At 39.1% G+C, this 25,239-nt stretch overlaps 1 protein-coding gene across 2 annotated transcripts in view; it reads right to left on the bottom strand.

Annotated features, from left to right (window-relative positions):
• The window catches only part of MCPH1 (microcephalin 1), a 274,703-nt gene that overhangs the window by 196,951 nt on the left and 52,513 nt on the right, over positions 1-25,239 (bottom strand). For both annotated transcript variants that reach the window (XR_012689650.1, XM_075202484.1), the window contains exon 10: positions 5,691-5,728. Coding sequence is in view for 1 of the 2 variants with exons in the window: in XM_075202484.1 (XP_075058585.1) it covers positions 5,691-5,728 (38 nt within the window). In the remaining variant the exon portion in view is untranslated. The remainder of the gene's footprint in view (positions 1-5,690; positions 5,729-25,239) is intronic.

Raw genomic sequence — 25,239 nt, 5'->3', positions numbered from 1 at the left:
TCCCAGTCAACTCTAAGTGCTGTTATTCTGACACATGCTCACAGAGAGGGACAGTGGATGGCAGAAGCGTATAGCGCAGGGTTTGTCAACCTTATTCTATCAGTGTGCCAACTAAAATCTAGTCAAGTCCAGGTGTGCCAGTTTTTGTGTGTATGTATATACTACTATTTACACACACATACATATATACACACACACACTATTAACAGTAATGAGACCAGCATATAAACGCTATGCCACACAGTAGTGCCCCAATTAACATCCTGCCACATAGTTGTCCCTCATATTCATGGAATGTCACACAGCTGTCCCCCCCCCCTAATTCATATTATGCCACACAGTTGTCCCCCCTAGTCATAGTATGCCACACAGCACTAGAATTGTTAGTTGCATGTTTCATAGATTAGGTGTCCATTGCCGAGAAACTGCACATATCTTAGATAACCATGAGTTCTGATTGGGATAGTTGTGAAGGTGCTTTAGTGTGAGTAGTATATGTGGGAGTAGGGTAAGCTCTAATAAAGAGATAGGTTTTCAGAGAGCATTTAAAGATTTGAAGGCTGTGGGAGAGTCTGATTGAGCATGGAGCAGAACTCCCCAAACTGGTAGTGGCACATGAACATTCTTGTAGATGGAAGTAAGAGGTGGTGTCACAAACAGCCCCTTCTATCTACTCCCTGATTTAATCTTATCATATATCCAAACAGTCAAACAATATATCGCCTTTATTTTGTCTGGAAACCTCTCCTAACTGCCTTTACCTGTCACAACCTGCACACTGCAAGATTGTGACTTGGAAGTGTTTATAGGTTTGCTGAATCGCCCCCGAAAAGCACTCACAAAACCACACCCACTTCGGTTTGCCACCACCTATTAAATAAGGGCAATAGGACCCCAATTTACTGCCTCATAATGGCACACAATGAGCACTCCTTGTTACACACAGTTTAGCAAGGCACACACAAGCAAATGGTTAACACTTAACCCCTCAAGGCTCTGTGACACAAATGTACATGCACACACACTCGGCTTGGTATACAAATGTATTCACAATTCACACCTCAGCAATGAAAGGGTTAGCATGGTCAAACAAGCTCTCTTCTAAACAGGCCGTGATTTTGTTTAGAGAAATAAAGACAACATTAAATGTTAGATTTAATATACTAAAACTACAATGCTTACAGGTTATATATATAAAAAAAAACATTAATAAACAATTGACATACAAATAAAAAAGTTGCAAAACAAAATAAAATTAAATAAAAGTAAAGGGGTAAAATTAATTTACAGACAAGTTGGTATAACCAGCAGAAAGGGAAAAAGGCTTGAAGATAGACAGCTTATCAATAATGATTGATTTCCCAAAAGACTGAGTTTGTCCCTTCACAACACAGGTTTTTAAGCAAAATCATATGGAACGGCATTCACGGGGCAGTGTGGATGCTAATGTGGGGGCAGAAACGTCCCTTGGGCGTCACCTAGGGTTTGTTCAAAACTAATCTTAAGTTTTGACCTGTCTTAACTTTTCTCAGATATATCACAGAAACATAACTCCCCAACCTATAAACCAGTTATAATCTCCTGCACATTTAAATACCAAATATGATGGCATTATAACAATATGACATACCTTTCCCAAAGACATGTGACTACAGCTGTTCTCTAGTATCTGTAATTCACAACCCTGGTGTGGTTTCTGCCCCTCCGTATGGAGTGCACATGGATTTCCAAAAGTATGAAATATGAAGACATTTACTTTTAAGTTCATATTTCTATATACCTGCATAGAGTGCATTCATGTGTTGCCTTTGTCTACATAAGATACAGCAAGTCATCAAGTGGTATCCTTGTATAAGACCACAAGCTGTAAACGACTCCCTCCCATCTGTCCAAAGTCTTGTTGGGTGTCAAAAAACTCTATGTCAAGATGCAGTTCTTCCCAAGGACCTTTGAAGCTGCTCAGCTTTCCCTGAAAGTGTTGCCGTTATCTTTTAACATAGAGGTAGGCAGAAACACCAGGTAAGCACACACCAGACCCTCTGATTTCACACCTTAGTAGCTCAATTTATCAATGGATTCATTTGATATAAAATATTTTACACTGCAGTTATGATTAGGCCTTATTCCCCACAATTATGCCATTGGTTAATCCTTATAACTGTAATTCCCCTCTGTTCACTCCCACTGGTTACTAGAGATGAGGCGCAAATCCAAAGATAGATCTAAGAGGTCGAGTATTTTGAAATGAGATATATGAAGGGGTGGCGTTGTTAAGGGCTGTGTAGGCAAGCGTGAGTAATTTGAATATGATTCTGGAGGACAGCCAGTGTAGGGATATGCAATGCAGTGCAGCAGATGTGAGAAAGTATGATCAGTCTTTAATATGGATTGAAACAGGGATAGATGGGTGAAGGCAATGCCAGACAGGAGTAGGTTGCAGTAGTCAAAACACAAGATGATGGCTATAAATTTTAGTAGCATCTTGGGTAAGAAAAAGGGAGTGTTTTGGCAATATTTCTACGGTGAAGGCAAAAAGGACTTTGAGAGAGACTAGATGTAAGGAATAAAGTAGAGGGCGGAGTCAAGTGTGACACCAACAAAATTGTAGTGTTATTGCTGTTGACAGAGATTTCAGAGGAAGTGGTGACTCTGGGAGGAGGGAAGATAAGCTTTGTGCTGGACATGTTGAGTTTTAGGCACTGTTGGAATATCCATGTGGGGATAGCAGAGACAAAGTTGTTTACAAAAGATAGTAGAAGGTGAGGGGTCAGTGGAGAAGTAGATTTCAGCATAGAGGTGGTACTAGAGAATGAATGAGCAAAGTCATCTTAAAGCAAGTAATTTTTTTTTTTCCTATTAGTAGGGATACTTTCACTCTTACATGGCAGCACACTCCAAGGGGTTAATCTACCTAAGTCAGGGAATGAAAGAATTAATATCTGGAAGGTATACGGGGCTCCTCCCTTCTTCCTGTATCTCCGCACTTTACAACCAAACATCACATTTGCTGAAGATTGGACATCAATACGAGAAAAGCATGTACAGAGGAGCACACAGCTGCTTTATATAACTTTTCAATAGAAGCATATTCTTTTGCTCTTCATGTTGTAACCAATGCTCTAGTTGAATGTGCTTTAATACCTTCTGGCATTTTAACTTTCTTATTTGTATAGTCTTCCTGAATGCAAGACTTTACCCATCTAGCAATAAGTGGTGGCTTGCCTCATTCATTAAGGAAAGTAAAGCAAAACAATGAGTAATACTGCACCTTGGCAAACCATGTTGGAATTTGAGGGGTGCAAATTAGTTTGTTATTTTGCACATAAGGAAAATACTGGCTGTTTTTTCATGTAGGACACAAATACTTGATCGCTTTACTTTATTGTTCATCTAGGACATGACCTACCCCAATTCTAAATCTGTCCCCACATTTCAAAATTTAAATCCCCTCCAATGCAACATGGTTTTGCCAATGTGAAACGTTACTAAGTTTTTTTGCTTTACTTTTCTAAATAAATCAGGTTCTGAGTGTGTTGACTGCTAGTCCCTTGTCTAGGCCATTTTGAAGAAAGTCCCAAACATGGCTAACAGATTAATTGTATTTGTTAGAGTGCGCCATTTTCTGAAAGTGTCCCAAACACTAAAGTACATTTTGGATGTAGTCTGTTTCCTACCTCTTAGTCAATTTGAAATCACATTTGTTGAAAACACTTGACACTTTAAGAATCTCTGTCCGGTGCCATGGTTGATTTAAGTGAAGCACTCACTTGTGCAAAACTATGCATTGCCAACATTTAGGATCTTTATTACCTTTACTTTGTCTTTATTTTATCATTTTAAAAATCATAGGTATCAGCAGGGGGGAGGGGTAAGCATTCCCACACTGAATTGCCACTTCATTGAGAGAGCATCCACTGCCCGCCTCTGTTTTGTTGTCTACAAGTCTGGAATAAACATTTTGCTATGGCATTTGCCATTGTTGCCATAAAAGGGTGCAATGTTTGATTGCTAAGGAAATTTGCTTTAATGCTGGTTCCAGTTACATGCGGATAGCTTTGCCGGGTTGCTTTTTGCTGAATATAACAAAAGTCATATACTAGAAGTGTAGCATTCTGCTCTTTAATTCCTTCAGCAATATCTAAAAACTACTAAACAGGAACCACTCTTTCTTTATATAAAGTCTTCATTTGAATCAAAAGTATTTGCTATTAAAAAGCACTATCTTAAATTTAGGTGGCTATACATTCATGTTTGTTCACACCAATCCAAAGCTAAGCCCATAATACCTATAACACAGAAAAAACTGACTACCCTGAGTATTGACAGGAAAGATGACACAGTAATGACCAACGGCCATATATACCTTCCAGATGTGTCATCTTTCCTGTCGTGACTCAAGTTGAAGGGTAGATTTATCCCTTGGTGTGTGCTGCAATTTAGAAGAAGAAAAAGGAAAAACGCTTAATTATCTTTTAAAATGCCTAAAGTGTGTAAGTTACAACTTCCTAGGCCAAGGGCAGAAAGAGAGGCTGCTTGAGCTGGCTCCAGGGACTCTCTATTGGTTTTATACTGCAGTGAGTTTCTTTTTATGAGGCTTCACTTACATCTATATTTGAGACTTAAGGACAACTATTGTACTCCTATGGAAATTCTAAAAGAAATTTATGGATTATTTTTTGCTAAAAACATTGCGTTTGGACGTGCCCCCATCCAACTCTACGCAATATGTGCAATATGGGTTTGCTAAGCTACATTATTGCAACCATTTACAGTAACTCTGCAGGAGGTTGCTCACTGTGAGAACATTTCAATCTGCAATTATACTGAACAATCTCTAAAGTGAGATCCCAGATCTGTGGAGCAAAGAAGTTGATATTAACATGCTGTAATAATTACATTTGGTGAGAGGCAATGTGCCATCAATATCCTGCCCCGTTTTGATGTTACATTCTGATTGTTACCTGTTGGAAAGAGAGTAGCATTGATATTGCAGTTTAGCGGAATCTGACCCATAATGAAGCTACAGTATATTGCTGATTGGTTTTTGTTAATACCTGGAACCTTGAATCTATATCTCTGGAATAAATTATTATCAGGAAAAGCAAAGGGTCCTAGTTAAGGGGTCTCCAAAGGTTAAGACAGAAGTGGTTGTTTTATTATAATCCTTTGAAAATGGGCATCCCTTTTTAAAAACATATATACTAAATGTATGTGTTTTGTTGGAATTCACTATGGCTACTTACCTGAATGTTACATATTTAATTCTAAAAAATCAAAATGTAAGCTATGTTTACGTTATTTGTTTAGAATTTATTTTTTGGCTGGTCTTATTAAAGCCTATATGGCTGATTTTCCAGAATAAATTAACAATCATATGCTAGGAAGAAAGATCATCATTAGCAGAAATCTACTAAACCGCAATGCACAGGGAGACTTGCCAACATTTATTGTAAAAAGTTAAAACAAAATAAAAGGTTATATTTTCGCTTCAATATCTCTCTAAATCACTGTAGCTCCATTGTCAGTAATATACAGTTTTAAGCACATTTGGGGATATCCAATTTTTAATACATTTGCTAAAAAATGTTTTCTCCATTGGCTGGTCAGTTTAACATATTACTTACATTAAAACACAAAACTATGTATGTGAGCTGTAAAAAAAACAAAAAGAGAAAAGAAAGAACACTTACTCGGTGCCCATGCTTGTCATAACCAATGATCTTGTAATCTGCAAAAACACAAAAGAAATTTATATTATTCCTACTAAACTTAATTGTAGACACTAGAAGAAGTGTAATACAGATAACCTAGCTGTACTATTACTATCACTTGATGCTAAGAATGGCCTTTCACGCAAATTTGGCATCACAGGTAAATATTTGACAGGCATTTGGGCATCACATTCTTCCCCTAGGGCCAGAATAATGATTCCCCTCAAATATGATTCATGTTTGAAATTGCACCCAACAGGGTTGCTCACTCTCCCCTTTGATTTATTCTAACGCTTCCTCCTTCAGAAGGGTTTCAAGCTTTTCTTCTCTAATAGCAGTATCCTGAATGCAAGCAAAGTAAGCCCCCTCCTGTTTCTTTACTCTAAAACCTTTCATGGCCGGTCACATGTATGGGGAAATAAAAATCACCATCTGCATGACAAGCTAGAATTATTCACTTACTACCCAATCGTTCTATAACTACCTTCTTTATGTTTACAATATATCCTCCTTGCTCAATGACTATAATTTTTTATATCTGAATGCATACTTAATACAACTTCTTCGCTTTCCTATAGGCTACTTTAACCCCTCCCCCAATCCCTACCTCTATATGCTTAAAATTTGTCTTGTCTATGGTATTTATATTACAATATTACAAACTATGTAACTGTTAAACCCATTTCCCCTGCTCATACACAACTTTTTCTATATTTTGTACTGTGTGTCCACTGAAAATAAAAAGCATAAAAAAAGTTGTTAACTTGTTACTTATATTCACAAAAGTCATATTAGACATGCAATCTAGACAAGTGCATATATCTAGGCCTGCATACACATAAAGTAATATAGAAATGTCTTAATTAGGAAGATAGTCACATGCTTTCTGCTAACACATGCACAAAAGTATTGTGTGGTAGATAAGCAAACTGCCTTTTCTTTTACATTGTGCTATGATTGATTAGCCTGTTGCTGCTATATATCAGCACAGACTTCATGTGACCAGATTTCATAACAATTTTTTAATTAGCCTAACCCTGTTAAAATAATTGTGACAAACTGTGTTCTCTTTTCTTGTTAAACTGGAAAAACTATTTGAGTTTATTTGAATTATGCAGGGGAAATCATAAACAGGAAATATTGCACTTAGATATCCCCGAGTTTTTGTACAGTCCAACAAATGTACAATTAAAATGCTCCTTAATGTGTAGATAGATGCCAAATATGTGTGCTTTATTAGATGTTTTATGTGTGCAAAAACTAGTATACAAAGGTCAGCGACACCAAAAGCCTAAATAGAGCCTTTTACCATAAGCTCAAATGCGGGGTGGGGGCATTGTGAAAGAGCTGCTTGTGGCTTAAGACAAAAGGGGTCTATTTACTAATACAGCTAAGTGTACTGTGATGGGTTACATTATGTATTGCTTCATAAAGCTGCGATGCAGTGTAGTATTGCAGGTATTTATTAAAACTCACCTGCCCTGCGATGCAACGTGATATTAACCTTCCTTTGCAACAGGGGATGGGACTTTGCATTGATCCTTACACAGACGTGATGTCCTATGCATTGCTTGTCCTTACTTCTTAATTCCTATTGATCTTCTGCGTATGCGCCGGTAAAATACTCGGGCAAGTACAGTTCAATGTATGCAAAAGGCTCCGGCTGCTAACTAATTTTATGGCGGTCCGTGTGATTGGGTGCCTAATGCCATCCTGAGATACTGTTAGGATTTTAAGTTCAGAAAGCATTAAGCACAGTAAACTGGATAGCTTCACAGTCCCCATATTAATAAATGGGGTCTGCGTTCAGCAATGTAAAATGAATTATGGCAGGAGAAAGCACGGAACCCTTTGTAATTAATACATTGGCCATAATAGGGAGAAATCTTCATTTGTACGGCTCATCGCACCTTTCTAAATAGACCCCAGACTCCTACTAAAGAAAAATAAACAATCAATCAAGTATCCACCCAAAGACAACAAATTGTGTTTAAGGAGGCAAGAAGGTTTCAAAGCATACACAAATGATTTTAGCTTAGAAACAAGTTAGAATGCAGACTTAAAATTCCAACTTTCAGGCCCAAGACTGATTTAATCAATAAGAGATATAAATGACAGTTGATAGGTTTCAGAGAGTACTTAAACCTGTAGTTGGCAACCCACAAATTGGACTCCATTCCATATAGTGCAAGTCCCCTTGAATGTCTTTTAGTAGAAACATTGTGTCTGTACCATTTAAAATATATATTTTAATTATAAATAAGTACTCTATTTTCAAACCATTATATAGTTTAATAAGTATAACACACTTAACCTGTAGGTAAATGTATAGTAGCTAAAAGGAAATATATTAATAATTAAACAATGGGTCCAGGACCTGACACCCACATGAAAAAGATTAAGACCATTTGCCTTTGATAGAACAACAACTTGGTATAACTTTTTTTTTTTGAATACCATACCCTCTAGATCAGTTATGGGCAACAAACGGCACTGTCACATGTGACACTCCTTCACTTTTAGCTCCCAGCTTCCTTTACTGTCACATTTGTTTGTTATAGCTTTAAATATCTGCTTAAAACGCTAATATATTTCTCTTTCTTTTTTTAAGTGTATTGTTTTAACTCATTACTGCAATGGAGGATTTTGTGTGGCCCCATTGAAGGTTAGAGGGCCACCCCATATGGCCCGTGAAATATAGCAGGTTGCCTAACACTAAGTAATACAATAGGAACCCGAAGAATTAATTCTGTGTACATCTGGTCATACACTGGCATAGACACAATAAATTAGACCAAACAACTAGAATTGTGGCTGATTTGGCCACACAAGGGGCAATGCCTTTTTAAATATTGCTGGAGCAGAATTTCCACTCTCCCTGATTAGGTTTTTAGCAAGCTAAAGAAACAATGCTGATCTTTAGGGAGCCACACAGAGATCTGGGCAAATTGTATATAAAATTACCAAATTGGTACCGCATCATATTGCTTTTAAGTATTGAATTATAAATGCATGGATATCTGCAGTTATTTTTTGCTTACAATATCTTACTAAAAGAGCATGTCAGGGGAATTCAAAAAGTGCCCTATGTAAAAGGAATCTGTAAATTGATCTTTTACCTAGTAAAACGGCATATAGAAACAAATCTCAACAGAATTCCTTCATTCCAGACAGATGCTTTAAAGGAAACCCACAAATACAGAGGGTGGGACCCTTTACAGTTTTCTAGGATGTTTGCAGCTGATGCTAAAGGGAAAATAGACGCTCAATGGAAATCCACTATATTTCTAATAGTAACACATATCTGATGCTTTCATGCTGCTCAACTAAAATGGTCTATCCATATTATATAGAAAAAAATGTTCTATTCAGTAAGGTGACCCACAACATAATAAAAACATTTACAGGATAAAAATAAGGCTTCTGTGAAAACGAACACATTCATGGCCTGTAGAAAGACCTTCTTTCTAGGAAGCAGTAGAATTCAATTGCATTTTCTGAAACGAGTCAAGCAGCAAACTCAGCATTTACACAAGTGGATATATCCCGAAGAACATAACAGAGAAATTATGGCAAATAGGAATGTTACGCTTTCGTGGCAAGAGCAATGCTTGGCAGAAACATGAGATGTAAAACAGAGCCAGAGCCAATCCATCATCAATTTAGAAATCTGTTCTCACAAAAACATGATCTTGCCCTGTTGTGTGTGACTTACGACAGCAGGGATTGAAAAATTACATGTTAGCCATCACAAGGGGTTTAAAAAAAAAAAAAAAAGGCTTTATCTCTCAACTGAAGTTGTCGTTCACAAAAAATTTGTTTTGGCTTTGATTCTCTTGGCTTTCCATCATTTAGTAAAGGATTGACCACTATAAGATCATGAACTTCTCCTCCAATTAAACTGATGCAAGGAAAAATAACAGGCTAAATTGAGGGGGGGGGGGGGGAGGCATATTTGAGAATACTATAGATACAGAAGTTAATTTAACAAGGTGTACAGAGTATCCCTAAATAATTATTGTAGTCACGTGTACCATTCGCTAAAATATAAAACTTTTATTATTAATTCTAAAAGGAACCAGCGAAATATGAAATGATATCAAGCTAATAAAAACAAATGGTGTTAATAAAATAACTGGGTGCACTTATTGCTTTCTCCTATATTAGCAAATAAGGGCTAATTGAAGCTATGGCATAAGTGGTCAGCATACAATTTATATCAAGGCAAACAACTTCGCCTTGATTAGGCAACACCTAGCGAAACGCGCGTCCGCGTTCCCGCTGGGTGCACCTGGTTCTCGGATACATGAAAGGGATTTTCTATGCAATATCACTCCTATAAGCCCTGAGATAGTTGGGAGCATGTGAGGCAGATAGCAATGCACTACCCATAGCCCAATACCATGGCTCATGGATCCTACATTCAGCATACTTGAGCTGAAAAAGCCCCTACAGAAAGGACTGCTTGTGTGATTATCAGCTCTAACATACCGCAGTCAATATTGAGCACTTATGAGGCAGATAGATCATTACCACCTTAGATCTTGTATGATTACAATTTAGGACTTCACGAATCTGGCTATACTATTAGGGAATAACTATACTATTATATCTAGACCCTCTTTCCTACTATTCTCAGGGGCATATTTATTCATAGTCATATAAGAGGCAGCTAACTGAAAATTGATTTGATATAAATTGTATGCTGACCCCTTATGCCATAGCTTCAATTAGTCCTTATTTTGCTAATATAGAAGAAAGCAATAAGTGTACCCTGTTATTATATTAACACATTTGTTTTTATTAGCTTGATATCATTATATATATTTCACTGGTTCCTTTTAGAATTACTAATAAAAGTTAATATTTTAGTGTATGGTACACGTGACTACAATAATAATTTAGGGATACTCTGTGCACCTTGTTAAACCAACTTCTGTATCTTTCCTTATATTATCTCATATTTATGTTTAAGGTTGCACCCCAGATATAAGGAAAACATAGGGAAAATATTTCCCTTCATTGGCATTATACCTCTGGGTTATTATCCCACAGTGGGTGCGATAAAACTCTTTTTTCTTCTATAGATAGGTGATACCTCAATGACAGAAAACATCCATGTGCAAATACCCAAAAAGCTAATTTTTTTGTGCAGGAATACATAAAACAAAAAAAAAAAAAAAAAGGTATTGCATATGTCAAACAAAATCAAAAGCACAATGGAAAACCCCTTCAATATACAGAATCCAATTTAACAAGGGCCCTGGGCTTTCAGTACATTTACTTACCACACCCTGCCAGTATTGTCGGGCAGCCGAGTATCACTCAACTGCCCCGTCGATATGTCATTAGTAAATTTTAGCAAAAAATTATATTGCTGCAATAGAAAATCAGACTGATCATCACAGAAAGGTAAATGGTCCCATTAGACCAGGGGTAGGCAACCTGCGGCTCTCCAGGTGTTGTGAAACTACAAGTCCCAGCATGCTTTGCCAGTAGATAACCAGCAGATAGATGGCAAGTCATGCTGGGATTTGTAGTTTCACAACACCTGGAGAGCCGCAGGTTGCCTACCCCTGCATTAGACCGACAACATAGACATGTAATTTGGTAAAAAGTTTGTTTAGCTTTTCATACAAAAAACTGTTTTTTCATATCTAAGCCCTTATTAACTTGAATACCACTAGATCAGTGGTTCCCAAAACTGGGGTGCCACGGCAAGAGTCGGTGTAAGCAACGCGGGCAATTACTTGGTAATGACTGACTTTGGGGTGGCTTAAAAAAAATATTGAGACACTAAGTGTGCATTGTATTGAAAAAGTTTGGTATCCACTTCACTAGATTCTCTTTCTGTCTAGAATCCACAAAACCATCACTATTATCCTTTTCCAGGGCTATATCATTCAGATACATTTATATATTACAAGTGAAGGGGTGAAAATATTTTGCAACAATGTGCTTGCAGACTGAATATTGCTAATAAATGTCAGACAATAGACGGATGTGAGGGCCTTACTATGGTGAAACGAGGTATTAATATCACCTCAACCAGTCTGCACCTCGTTTCTCACAAACTGTGGACTATAAAAAAAATACTTTTTTCTAGCCCTGTGGTTCCCCATAATTGTCAGTCATAGTTAAACTTGTATATATTCTATTTGTAAGTAGTTAAAATGTCTGCCAGCATGTTTTTTTCATCTTGTAGACCAGTACATTGTTTCAGCCTAGGCAAAAGGATTATTGTCCACCAGTCCTGTATGAATGTACATCACACCAGGGGGTCTCATGTATTAACATAGGGAAAAGGTCCATAGATAGAGCTCTATGTTTAATTACAGAGGACTGCATTGTGTATTTAAATGTATCTGGATTCTGATCTTTTCTGTTTAAACAAACTCTGCTGTATAACCACAGAAATATACCTATCACTAATTATATCAAGAGTGACTCCTTTGATATCACTGTCTGTATTTTAACCTGTGAAAAGATAAACACAGAAAAGGACCAATCAGGCATCATCACCATTTATTTATATAGCGCCACTAATTCCGCAGCGCTGTACAGAGAAAACTCACTCACATCAGTCCCTGTCCCATTGGGGCTTACAGTCTAAATTCACGAACACACACACATATACAGACACACAGACTAGGGTCAATTTGTTAGCAGCCAATTAACCTCCCAGTATGTCTTTGGCGTGTGGGAGGAAACCGGAGCACCCGGAGGAAACCCACGCAAACACAGGGAGAACATACAAACTCCTCACAGATAAGGCCATGGTCAGGAATTGAACTCATGATCCAAGTGCTGTAAGGCAGAAGTGCTAATCAGACAGGCAGGTCCTGAAACTCCTGAGTAGGTCATTTTTTTAGCTTAAAAGAGAGCTCCTAAGGACAGCAAATGGGCATTCACTACCCAGTGATAGCTGAAGTCAGGCAGGCGTTGAGGGCCCGGTCTCTGCCTTGACAGGAAAGGGAAAGTCGGTCCCTGGAGTATTGTCTTTGCCCTGATCTACCTCTCCAGGTATATATATATATATATATATATATATATATATATATATATATATATATATATATATATATATATATATATATATATATATATATATATATAACAAAGTGGAAGGTTTTCACCAGAGGTTCCCACAAGGGAATTTGGGCTTTGCAGCTTACACTCTGCAGGTCGCCAGTGAGCAGCGATAGTGGACCGAGTACAGAGGAGAATGTAGGCAATAGATAGCCACAAATGAGTAGGAGTACTGAGTGATGCTCAGTGATAGTCCACAGAGAGATAATAGGTGATTTGCAGCAGCACACTTGGAGATGGTAGCGATGATCTGCAGTAGTTACCACTAACAAGTGGAGCAGGTAGTAGGTGAGTTGCAGCAGCAGAGTGCATGAGCTGCTTCCAGGCCAGGAATCTGAAAAGAAGAACCAGCACTGAGAGGTGCTGGGAGGTGCCTTAAAAACGAGAGGTAACCAATGGATGAGCGGGACAGGTGAACACAGGTGAGATGATTACCTGCACATGTGCAGAGCTGATTGCTGGCTTGACAGCCAGGGAAGAAGCAGGGAATGAGGAATGAATGATACTCAGGTTACCGGGTGGCAGTCATGGGTGAGCATCGTGTGACAGTTCCTCCCCCTTTAAAGGTGGTCACCGAACACCTAGGACCCAGGTTTCTTGGGAAATTTAGAATGATATTTCTTAAATAATAACGGTGCTTTGAAGTCAGAGGAACGCACCCAAGAACGCTCCTCAGGACTGAACCTCTTCCAGTCCACGAGCTATTTGATCCCACCATTATACTTCTTGGAGTCCAGAATCTGTTTGATCTCAAATTCATCAGATTGCTGAAGCTTGGGAGGGCGACATGGAGTCACATGAGATGAGAAGCGATTGATGATAATAGATCTTAATAGAGAAATGCGGAAAGCATTAGAAATGCGAAGAGCAGAGGGAATCTGAAGCTTGAAACAAATGGGGGTGATTACCCGAGAAATCTTGTACGGACCAATGTACCGGGGAGCAAATTTCATACATGGTACTTTCAGCCGGATGTTTTTGATAGAAAGTGGGCAATGGAAAAGGATGGAGAAGTCCAAGTGGAGGCTGATAAGATTTGTGTTGGGCACACACAGCGCAAGCGGCTACAAATTATTTGACTTCGGACTGTTATTAAGGACACCAGTACTGGCAAAAAATCAATTCACAGGTCTTACGAATCCCTAGATGTCTAGAAAAACGTGAAGCATGAAACCATGTGAGAAGTCTTTTTTGCAAATAGGGAGGGACAAAGGAAGAGGAGTAGAGAGCATAGTCGCTTGAAGGTATTTAGGGTCCAAGACGGGACATTCAAGGAAGTCCTCAGGTTCAGCATTTTCAAAGGCTCGAGACAAACCATCAGCTTTTTTACTTTTAAGCCCCGGTTTGAAGGTCACATGAAGATCAAAACGTGAGAAAAATAATAACCACCGTGATTGACGGGGATTTAGGCACTGAGCAGACTGGAGGTAGAGAAGGTTTTTATGATCTGTAAATACTGTGACAGGGTGACGAGTCCCCTCCAAAAGATAGCGCCATTCGCATAAAGCGAATAGCTAGCAGCTCCTTGTCACCTATGGTGTAGTTCCTCTCAGCAGGTAGAAATTTCCGAAAATAGAAAGCACAAGGATGACATTTGCCTTGACTGGACCTCAGACAGGATTGCTCCAACTCCAATGGTAGAAGCATCAAGATCAAGAAGAAAAGGGAGGGACAGATCAGGTTGTTTTAGGATAGGAGCAAAGGAAAAGACCTCGACAGCCTCTGGTGACCAATGATGGATGTCAGCTTCTTTCCTAGTAAGAGAAATTAAAAGGGGCCATGATGGTAGACTACCCAGAGATAAAGCACCTGTAGTAGTTGGCAAATCCAAGAAATCGTTGAATGGTCTTGAGTGTTATGGCAAGGCCATTCCAGGATAGCCCAAACCGTCTCAGGATCCACCTGAAGACCTGATCTAGAGATAATGTACCCAAGAAAGGGTAGCCTGGGAGCTTCGAAAGAATATTTCCCCAGTTTGCAATACAATTGGTTCTTACGAAGTCGAGAGAGGACTTCAGCAACATGTAGGCGATGAGACTGGAGATCCCTTGAGAAGATTAAGATGTTGTCAAGGTACACCACCACGAAGGAATACAATAGATTGCGGAAGATCTCATTGACATAGCTCTGAAACACTGCTGGAGCATTACAGAGCCCGAAAGGCATCACTAGGTATTTGTAGTGGCCATCCCGCGTGTTGAACGCTTGTCTTCCACTCATCCCGGGCTCGTATCCTGATGGGTTATAGGCCCCACGAAGGTCCAATTTGGTGAAAATTTGGGCACCTACAATCAAACAACTAAGTTATTCGTGGAATGGGATATCAGTTTTTGATGGTAATGGAATTTAAGCCTCTGTAGTCAATGCAAGGGCGCAGGGTACCATCTTTTTTCTTTACAAAGACGAAACCAGATCCAGCTAGAGAAGTGGAGGGCCTGATAAATCCTTGTTGCAGATTCTACTTGATGTATAAGGCGGTGGCCTCGGTTTCAGGCAAGTAAAGAGGGTGGACTCTAGGAGGAATTTTCCCAGGTAATAGATCGATGGGGCAATCCCATGCCTGGTGAGGAGGTAGTTGTTCAGCGTATGTTTTATTAAAGACATCTGCAAACGACAAATATTGGGAGGGAAGCATGGAGGTAGCAGAGTCCTTTACGGTATGGAGAGTCCTCAGTGGTTTTACTTGGGTAAGGCATCTTCTTGAGCAGGCTGTTCCCCAAGCCACAATTTGAGAGGAAGGCCAGTCCAAGTACGGTGAATGCAGGTGAAGCCAAGGTAGGCTTAGAACAAAAGGACTCGTAGCCAGTGGAAGGATGAGACAATTTTTTTTTTCCCAATGTAAGGCCCCTACCTGCAGGGAGAGTATACTGCTACAGTGGTAAATACGGCAATTTACCAGAGGAGCTCCATCAATACCGGAAATGACAATCGGTTTCTTCAGAGGAACGGAAGGCAGAGCCAGTTGTTTCACTAAGGACAGTGAAATGAAATTCCCGGAAGCACCAGAGTCTAGTAGAGCATAGGACTGAACAGATCCAGTGTAGGGTGACCGGAAAGGAGCATGTTTGATTAAAAGAAAATCTGGAGAAAGTTAAATATTCTTAGCCTGACCTCCCCCCTAAGCAAGGTCTGTTGTTTTCCAATCGTTTAGGACATGAATTGAAAAGATGTCCAGGGTCTCCGCAATAAATGCATAATTTATTCTTAATTCTCCTTTCTCTTTCTTCCGGGGTAAGCGAGAGTGGCCCAACTGCATGGATTCATCAGAAGAAATGGGAGGTAGAAACCAAGACACCAGTTGAGGAGGAGACGTCTGGAAAACTCTTTCTCAGAAGATCTTTCTCGAACCGTAGATCTACCCTGTTACACAGAGAAATTAAGGAATCAAGAGTAGTGAGCAATTCCTGGGAGGAGGGGGCATCCTTCACTCTATCGAAAAGACCTTTGCAAAAGGTGGAGAATACTAGAAGCTGCGGAAATAACCCGACCAGGTTCATCAAAGATCTTCCGAAAAGTCGTGATAAAGGCAGAGGAGTCACTGAGGTGGTTATCGTTACGCTCCCAGAGAGGGGAAGCCCAGGCCAATGCTTGTCCAGATAACATGGATATGATGTAGGCAACCTTGGACCTAGAGGTAGGAAAGTTCTGCGGAAGGAGCTCAAATTGAATTGAACATTGGTTCAGGAATCCCCTACAAAACTTGGGGTTCCCATCAAATTTGGAAGGAGTAGGGAGGCGTAATGTGGAGGAAGCAGAAGATGCCTCGAATACAAGAGGCTGAGCTTGAACTACAGATAGAAGTGAAGGAGTTACTTGAAGGGCGGCCAAGTGGGTGGTCAGAGATTGCAAACATTGTAATAATCGCACTTGTACCGTATCTTGCCGTTCTAACCTTCCAACGAGATGTTGGAGTAGATCTTTAGCTGAAGGTTCTCTATCAGAATCCGTCATGGCTGGATCCTACTGTCAGGATTCACCAGGATGTGTGGGATACCTCTGTTCTGCCTGGGACTGATGGTACTTCACTCAGAGGCGCAGAATCTAACAAAGCGGAAGGTTTTCACCAGAGGTTCCGCAAGGGAATTTGGGCTTGGCAGCTTCCACTCTGCCCTCTTGGGGGAGTTCCCAGTGAGCAGCGATAGTGAACCGAGTACAGAGGAGAATGTAGGCAACAGAGATTATATATACATATATATATATATACACACACACACACACACACACACACACACACACACACACAATCTGTTTAAGTTACAAAAGCGTAGTGACTTAACATCCACATTAACAACGCTGACACCTTTAGTAACATCAGAAGGTATAACCAACAGGAGATTCATTTCACCATGAGGTGTCTCAGGAATGCCCGAGAGACATCGTGGCAGAGATTTGACAGAAATCTCAGCTTATTTTTCCTCGCATCCCTGACAATGAGGGGAGATTTCTACCATATTTGCCAGCAATATGCATAGAGCGATGTCCACAATTGAATCTCCCCAAAGTATCTAGAAAAAAGTGTGGTAAATATCTGTGGCACTGTATGGTAATGGCAAGAGTACTCTCTACAAATTAAAAGAAGCACTCAATATTAAAATATTACAAATACACTAATATTATGAGATAAACAAAAATACAAGGTGGCGATACTAAAATCAGTTGAAAAAAAAAAGTATTGCTACTCACAAGTTTAATTTACTCTTTGTCTTAATGAACTGAAACTTGGGACCAAACTAGAGAGATTGCACAAAGCAATTCAACTCATCAAAACAAACAAAAGCAAAACAAAAAAAAAGGAAAAGAAAGCGCTTCCCAGAGGATAAGACCATTATAACTCTACTTCAACATATAAGAAGTGTACTTGTGTACTTTTTAAATTCTCTTGAATCCCTGGTATCCAAAAGAATATTTCAAAATTGAGATTGCTGGATGAACACTTAATGCCCAAAAAAGTATGGTGACCACACTCATCATTGTCTGGACCCGGAGTGTCAAAAACTGTATCAACAATTTCAAAGAGGACACTGTTCTCCTAATGCAGCCTCAATAGGTGCTCCTACATTTGTAATAAAATCACGTGACATCACATAGCTATGACATTAGGTGACCAACCTAAGGATTTCTTTATGTGAAGACGCAGCCATGATGAGGATGGCCTTTTTAGGAGGCATTGCATGAAAAATGTACCACATAACTCGTTCAAATCTTATCCCTACATGCAGTGAAGTAGATGAATAATTTATTGTGTGCAGCACATCAATGTATAAGTAAATCTAACAGAGTTAAAGTGTTGCACATTTCTTTTCTTTCTGTAAAAATTCTCCACTCAACTTATTTTGGTTAGTTAGGTAAACTAAAATGCCCAAAACAAAAATAAAGTTAAATCATCCAAAATATGTTTCAACACAAAACCTTTAAATGTAAGACTGTGGATTAGCTCCGTAATACAGATTCCACAGAGCTCATCAAAGATCTCATGAATCTTTTTAATTGCCAAAGATTGAATCACATACTGATAAATGTTTTGCTAAATTAGTTTTGTAGATTTTCAATTTAACAATGTCATGACAGCACTTATTAGGTGCAGTAGGTGAAACTTCTTATTAGAAATGCAATAGCACAACCTAGTGGTAACACAGGGCAAGTGGATATATAGTGATTGCAATAAAAAACATTATGCCGCAAACTTTACATTGTTTAACGTTTTATTTAAGGGCAAAAAAAACAAAACATTATTAAACAAAATCCACACTTTAAAAACCGATGTCTACAGATATCAGTACTGCAATGAACGAAATATTCAAATCGTATTGTAAAATAATCACCCATTTACAAATGTTGTCTGTGTGTGAGATTATATGCATACATTACATATATATATATATATATATACACATACACATATACATACACACACACATACACACACACACATAAACATATTATACATACATAGACATAAGCATATTTATTCATTTTAAATGTAAATGTTATATTTAAACAGTAAACAAGTCTTACAGATGTTAGTTTAATAAAAAAAAAAAAAAGCTGCACAAAACTATCAAAACTGTGATAGACTCGCCTCCAGCCAGAGCATAGTTTGGAAAATAGATACTGAACAGCGTGAGATAAGTTTCAAGTGAGGTCTCTGTCTAGAAAGATTTCATAATTAAATGTTTTAGCACTAACTGCCTAAAATATTAAACTCAAGCTGAGAATATCACTCAGGGTACTATAGTGAACATCCCGGAATGATTTGTAACAAGATCATGTTTCCCTTAGAAGATGTGAATCTAATTATGTGCAGAAAATGAAAGGCTCTTCCAAAAAATAGAAAAGCCATTGATTGCATGATGTACACACGCTACACACACATTTCAAAGTATTGTGTGGTTTAACATTACCGATTAAGGCTTGTTACACTTATACACCATCTAAAATTGAAGAAAACTATTTAAACTCTTCCATGCAAACTCCAAAAAGCAATGTAATTATGAGGATTAAGGCAGAAGTCATCACATCCTGTGGTTAGCTGCAGATTCAGCCCCATCATGGAGTGAGATTGCCGTCACTCACAAAACGGTGGAGCTGCTAATTCACAGATTTGTGTGTTCACTGGAATACACACATACAGTACTATTACATTTTCTTAGTTTAGCTTTATTGTAGTTTAGGGCCTCAGTTTCTTATAAAGAGACAATAGAGCAACTTCATAAAAAAAGTATAAACACAAAATAACAATATATTTAAATACAGCAGATTCAGCACTTAATGGAGTGAGGTTGTGGAATTTAAACATGCAGTCTATGCAAATGAGGTGCTGAGCAGCGATGTAGCACAAGATAATCTCCACATCCATCCCACTTTATTTTTGGCTAGTGTGTATGAAAATTTGGTGCTACATACTGAAGCCTGGTTTGTGAATGTACAGAGATTTAGCTGAACAGAACTCCATATTGAAGTTTTAGAATTTAATATTGCATAACTCAAATTTGACCACCAGTATCAGTTAATGAACTGGTATAAGACCTTGTACTATGGAGGACCTTTCAGTTTCACCAGAGAGTGTCTAATTTTGTTCCTTAATTTTCTCTGAGAATTTGTAACATCTATGTCTATCTGCATATGCCGTTTTAAAAACTCATTGCACTAATATAACAAACTTGACAATTCATTTGCACGAAGTTTTTACAAAAGTTATAAATAAATCTGATATGCTTTATTTTTATTTTAAAATACACTAGATTTTACTTTACTTTTAATGTGGGAATAGAGTCCTATTTTTATGTATATATTCCTTGTTGCTTTGTTCTAGTGCTCTCTGGGCCTGAGTCATTAAGGAGAAAAAGGAGTAAATTTCATCCTGGACAAACCATGTTTATAGTCGGACTAGGGCATATCCTAGATCAACTTTAAATTTCAGTGTAAAAATAAAGCTATAAAGTTTTATGTGCTCCATGAAAAAACAGCCGGAAATTTTGTTACGTGCAAAATAATACACTAATTTGCACCCCTTGGTTTCTCGAGGAGCAAACCTGATCCATTCTATTTGCTTTGCTCTCCTTAATAACACAGGCCCTATATGTCCAACAAAAACAGTGTGATACTTTAACTGGATGGCCATTATGCCGCTAGTAGGAGTAAGCAAAGCCTGTAGACACTGGATCATACTCAAAAGGGGATGTTCTAGGGATTGGCTTTAGGAGATCATTAAGTGTAATTTTTTGTTTTCCCTTTATATTGTATCACAGTGGTATATCATGATTGATTAACCCTTTAATAAAGTGCTATAGCTCTGTTGGTGAATTATGTTAAACACAGTGATTTTTTCAGATATTTGCATGTGTGTTAAAAGCAGTTTCATCCGCATTTTTGGAGCAGCAATAGGTTGCAAGGTATTCTGATAAGCTCTGAATTGGTGGATCATTGCAGGTTAACTGCACGTACACTCTACTCTGATTGGTGTGGGCAAACACATTGTGGGCTCGATTAAAGAACGTAAATACCAATACATGCCGTATTTTGCATAAAATCACTCTGCACATGCCCAAAAGTGAAGTATACGCCAGTGAACGCAGCAGCAACTAATTCATCCTTGAGTGCAAAGAGCCCTTACAACAGTCTACGTTTTCAGGTGCTGAACGGGGAGGGGACTGTTTAGGTAGTCAATGTAGAGTAAGGATATGCCAAGCTTGAGCACACGTAGCATCGTCCAAATCAAGCTTTGGGCATCACAAAGGTATGTGTTTTTCTGTCTTATCAATGCACCAGTTACAGGGCTGATAGAGAAGATGGTTGCATATGCTAGAAAGTGTGTTTGCAATAAAGAGCAACTGTAACAATGCATTTTAAAAACAGTAGACATTAATTCTAATAAATGTATTTTATGGAAAAAAAAATAAGTGTTTTGTCATTAATGACTAGATTAACAGGCGACATTAACGGAATACTTTTTTTTTCTGTGCATTCTGATGAGACTTTATATTTCACATATGTATTGGACTTATTCTGCAGTGTCTTGTCTATCAGAGCAGTGTGTACCTAAACCCAAAGTTATTTCAAACCCGCTCTTTAATATGGACAAGGGTATGCCAGATTCACATGTGATTTAGATAAACGCAATTTGGTTCATTTTGTGCGCCTTAATGAATCAGACCCTGTATGTGCCTCAGAATCATGACAATGTCCCCTAAAATTTAATTACAGATGTGATTTATGGACAGAGGTGTGCATTCCATTTTCAAATTAAATTTGCCATCACTATCTCACATGTTAAGTTAAGCCACAGCTTAACCACTCTTGAAGTTGGTGAACCTCCCCCTCTGCCCTCCCTGTAGGAGTCCCTCAGGGATCTGTTCTTGGCCCTCTACTCTTTTCACTATACACTACCTCCCTGTGTGGTCTCATCTCTTCCTTTGGTCTCCAGTATCACCTTTATGACTATGACATTCAACTCTACATCTTCTCTGTTGAACTTTCACATCGATGTCCAGCAGTTGCTTTTCAAACTCCCTGTCCAGCACGCTCACTCTATTCATCCATTTGTTCCAGGCGCAGAACCTTGTGCCACAATAATAATACTTTGCACAACAGAAGGCGCATGGTCCTTTAAGAGCTATGAACCTGTGATCATGTGTTCTGTCCTGTGACCCACCCTACTCTTAAGCTCAGCTATTTAAAACCTGCTCAGTGGACAGGCCTGTGCCAGAGTATTATACCTTTATGCCTTCATACCTTTAACTCCAGCATTTCTGTGCAACTTGTGGCTGAATCCTGTGTATCCTGACCGGACTGTTACTGACTGTTCTTCTGCCTGTCATTTGCTACTGGATATTCCTGATTGTTGATGACCTGGCTTGTTCTGACAATTCTTCGGTTTCCCAATTTGGCTTTCTGCAGTTCGTACTGTACAAAGTCCCGGATACGATGACTAATCTCTTGCACTTGATACCAGCTTGTTTCTCCTGGAGGCAGCAAAGAGGACCACAACCTGGGAATTTACCTGCAGCTAATCCCAAACCTCCTTGCAGGGGTCCCTGGTAAAAACAGTGGTTCGTTAGACTCCACACCTCTATTACTGGCAGCGCTAATCCAAGTTGGCGAAAGTAAATCCACATCAGCTAGTATTGTTACATGAAATAATTGTTTTCCCTCTTTCTAAATATTCACCCCACCTTGATCTCTCTCTCTCACTCTTAACACCACCACACCTCTTCTGTTCTCCATCTCCACTGCCTAGATGTCACCCTCGACTCCTCCCTCTCTTTTCATATTCAAACTCTTGCCTAATCTTGTCGCTTCCAACTACGTACCATTGCCTGTATCCGGCCCTGCCACCAACACCATTGTCCATGCACTCATTTCCCATCTCGATTACTGTAACCTTCTCCTCACCGGCCACCCCCACTCCCACCTCACCCCTCCGTTAATCTATACGCTCCTCCTCTGCTCCCCTTCTCCTACAGAATGTTTTTTAAACTCCTCAGCCCCATCTACAAGCCCCCCCCCCAATGCCCCATTCATCTCCAATGTCCTCTCCATTCACACTCATGCCCATTTCCTGAGATTGGCCAATGACTGTCGTGTCTCCTCCATTCTGATCACCTCTTCCCACTCCAGAATTCAAGATTTCTCAAGGGCTGCATCCCGTCCACTGGAACGACCTCCCGCGCTCTATCAGACTGTTCCTTAACCTGTGCACCTTCACACGGGCACTTAAAACTAAACCTAGCCTTCTCCATGCTTTTTCTCCTCACCTCCCTCTTCCCTGCATGCGCTCCTCTTTCCTGTCTGTTTGCCCTCCCTTTAGTGTGTAAGCTCTTATGAGCAGGGCTCTCTTCCTTTCTTCTCTATACCATTTCTTCTCCTCCAGCTTCACTGTACTTGCTTTGCTTGGAGCTATTGGAGTCTTGGTTTTACCCTGCACAATCAACTATTTGTATTTTGTGCGGCGCTGCGGAAATCTTGTGGCACCAAATAAACAATAATAATAATAATAATAATAATAATAATAATAAGTGTAATGTTACAATGCAAGGTGTGCAAATTAGTTTATTATTTTGCACATAAAGAAAATACTGGCTTTTGTCATGTAGCAGACAAATACTTCATGGCTTTATTTTTTACACAAAAATTTAAAAGTTGATCTAAGACATGCCCTGTCACAATAATAAATCTGTCCCCACGTTTTAAATATACCGCCCCCTCCAATACCAGATGGTTTTGCCAAGGTCAAAGTTACTTCTTTTTTTATGCATTGCACTCCTTAATCTCCTTAATTACTCAGGACCTCTTTGCACTCGATTTACACTACTGTGAAATTTACTAAAAGTATTTTCAGCTATTGTTGGCTTTATGTATCCTTGAATTGTTGTTAAAAGTCTTAGGCCTTGTGAGGGAAGGTACTGGCAAACATTGCTCACTGAAAGCCAAACTAAGCAGAGGTTTCTACGACAATTAAATGTATTTAATATATATTGTTATTTTGCAGTTTTTATGAAGCTGCTCTTCTGTAACTTTCTAATACACTGAGGCCCTAAACTACAATAAAGCTAAATTAAGCAAATGTAATAGTACTGCATGTGTCTATTCCAGTGGACACACAAATCTGTGAATTAGCAGCTCCACCACTTCGTGAGTGACAGCAATCTCACTTCATGATGGTGCCGAATCTTCATCTAACCACAGGATGTGATGGCATGCCATGGCTGTAGTGTCAATGAAATATGTCTATTAAGGCTTCTGCCTTAATCTCCCTGCAACAAATGCCCACCAGCTTTTCTCGGATATGTTACCCCATTTAGGCACCAGCTTTTATGTCACATGCAAGGGTTAAATCGCTTTGAGCCACAAGTTTGACATTGAGAATCAGAGAGTTGCCATTTACAAACACATGGTGTATTAGAACCAGTTTTAAATGTTCCGCCGCCTCAATGATATTACTTAATTTATTCACTGCACTGCTGGGGGCGGCACAACAAGGCCAATAATTAAATATACAATAAGAAATTTAAAAAAAACCCATCTTAACCACCCCTAGAGCTGCCAGCTTAGGTTGGTGACATTATAGCAGGGATTTATGAGGGACATATTGGGGTGGTTTTATTTCAAATAAAATAATTTGGAAACTTGTGTGTGTGAGTGTCAATTACATTTTGCCATGGTGCACTACAGGTCCCAGTGGGCCCTGGGTGCAAGAGTAGGCACCCAGGGCATGCCACTTGCAGTTCTCCAAATGCCAGTGTGCCCTGAAAGTCATAGGCATGCAAATACCTATATACACTAGAAGCGCCAGCATGCCCAAACACTTAATAGTAGCCTGGGGGGGGGAGGAAGGGGCATGTTGTAGTCATATTTATTGCTTTTTATTGTTTATTTATCAGCCTTACATAGGCACCCCAGAATAAAGTTGCTTGTGACAGTTTCCCTTACCTGTGTCAAACATAAATCTCTTTTAATGGTGACACTCTGTGGTATCTCTCCCTTTTCCAAAGAGCTCAATCTCTAGTTTGTCTTTATTCCGGCGGGATAGGACTTGGAAGAAATTACACACTTACCTCCTTGTCTCGACCTATTACACAGGCCCAGTCCTGCAGTGAACTATCTCACCCCTGTACTTCAATGCAAAAAATGTCACTTGTCTGGGGTAAATTTTGTTTAGTGCAGATTTTCACACTATATTTTAGTCTCTGATCCCCAACTGTCTTTTACCATTACTAACCCTGATAGTTTATCCCAGTCCTGCAAAGGGGTTGGGCCTTACCACCAAGCCCCTATCTACCTAACAACAAGATTCACCATACACGGTCCCATCAAATAATAAATAGGGGTTACTTATTCATTTAGATTCAGTTTTCTCCACAGACCTCTCACAGGAAATGTCAGCTGTTTCTCTCGCAGGACAGTACACTTAGCCTTAGCTAAAATAATGGCAGTTCCTTAT

This window comes from Mixophyes fleayi, chromosome 3 (genome assembly GCF_038048845.1).
Source record: "Mixophyes fleayi isolate aMixFle1 chromosome 3, aMixFle1.hap1, whole genome shotgun sequence".
Taxonomy (NCBI): Eukaryota; Metazoa; Chordata; class Amphibia; order Anura; family Limnodynastidae; genus Mixophyes; species Mixophyes fleayi.
This window is presented reverse-complemented; position numbering and strand designations above follow the sequence as displayed.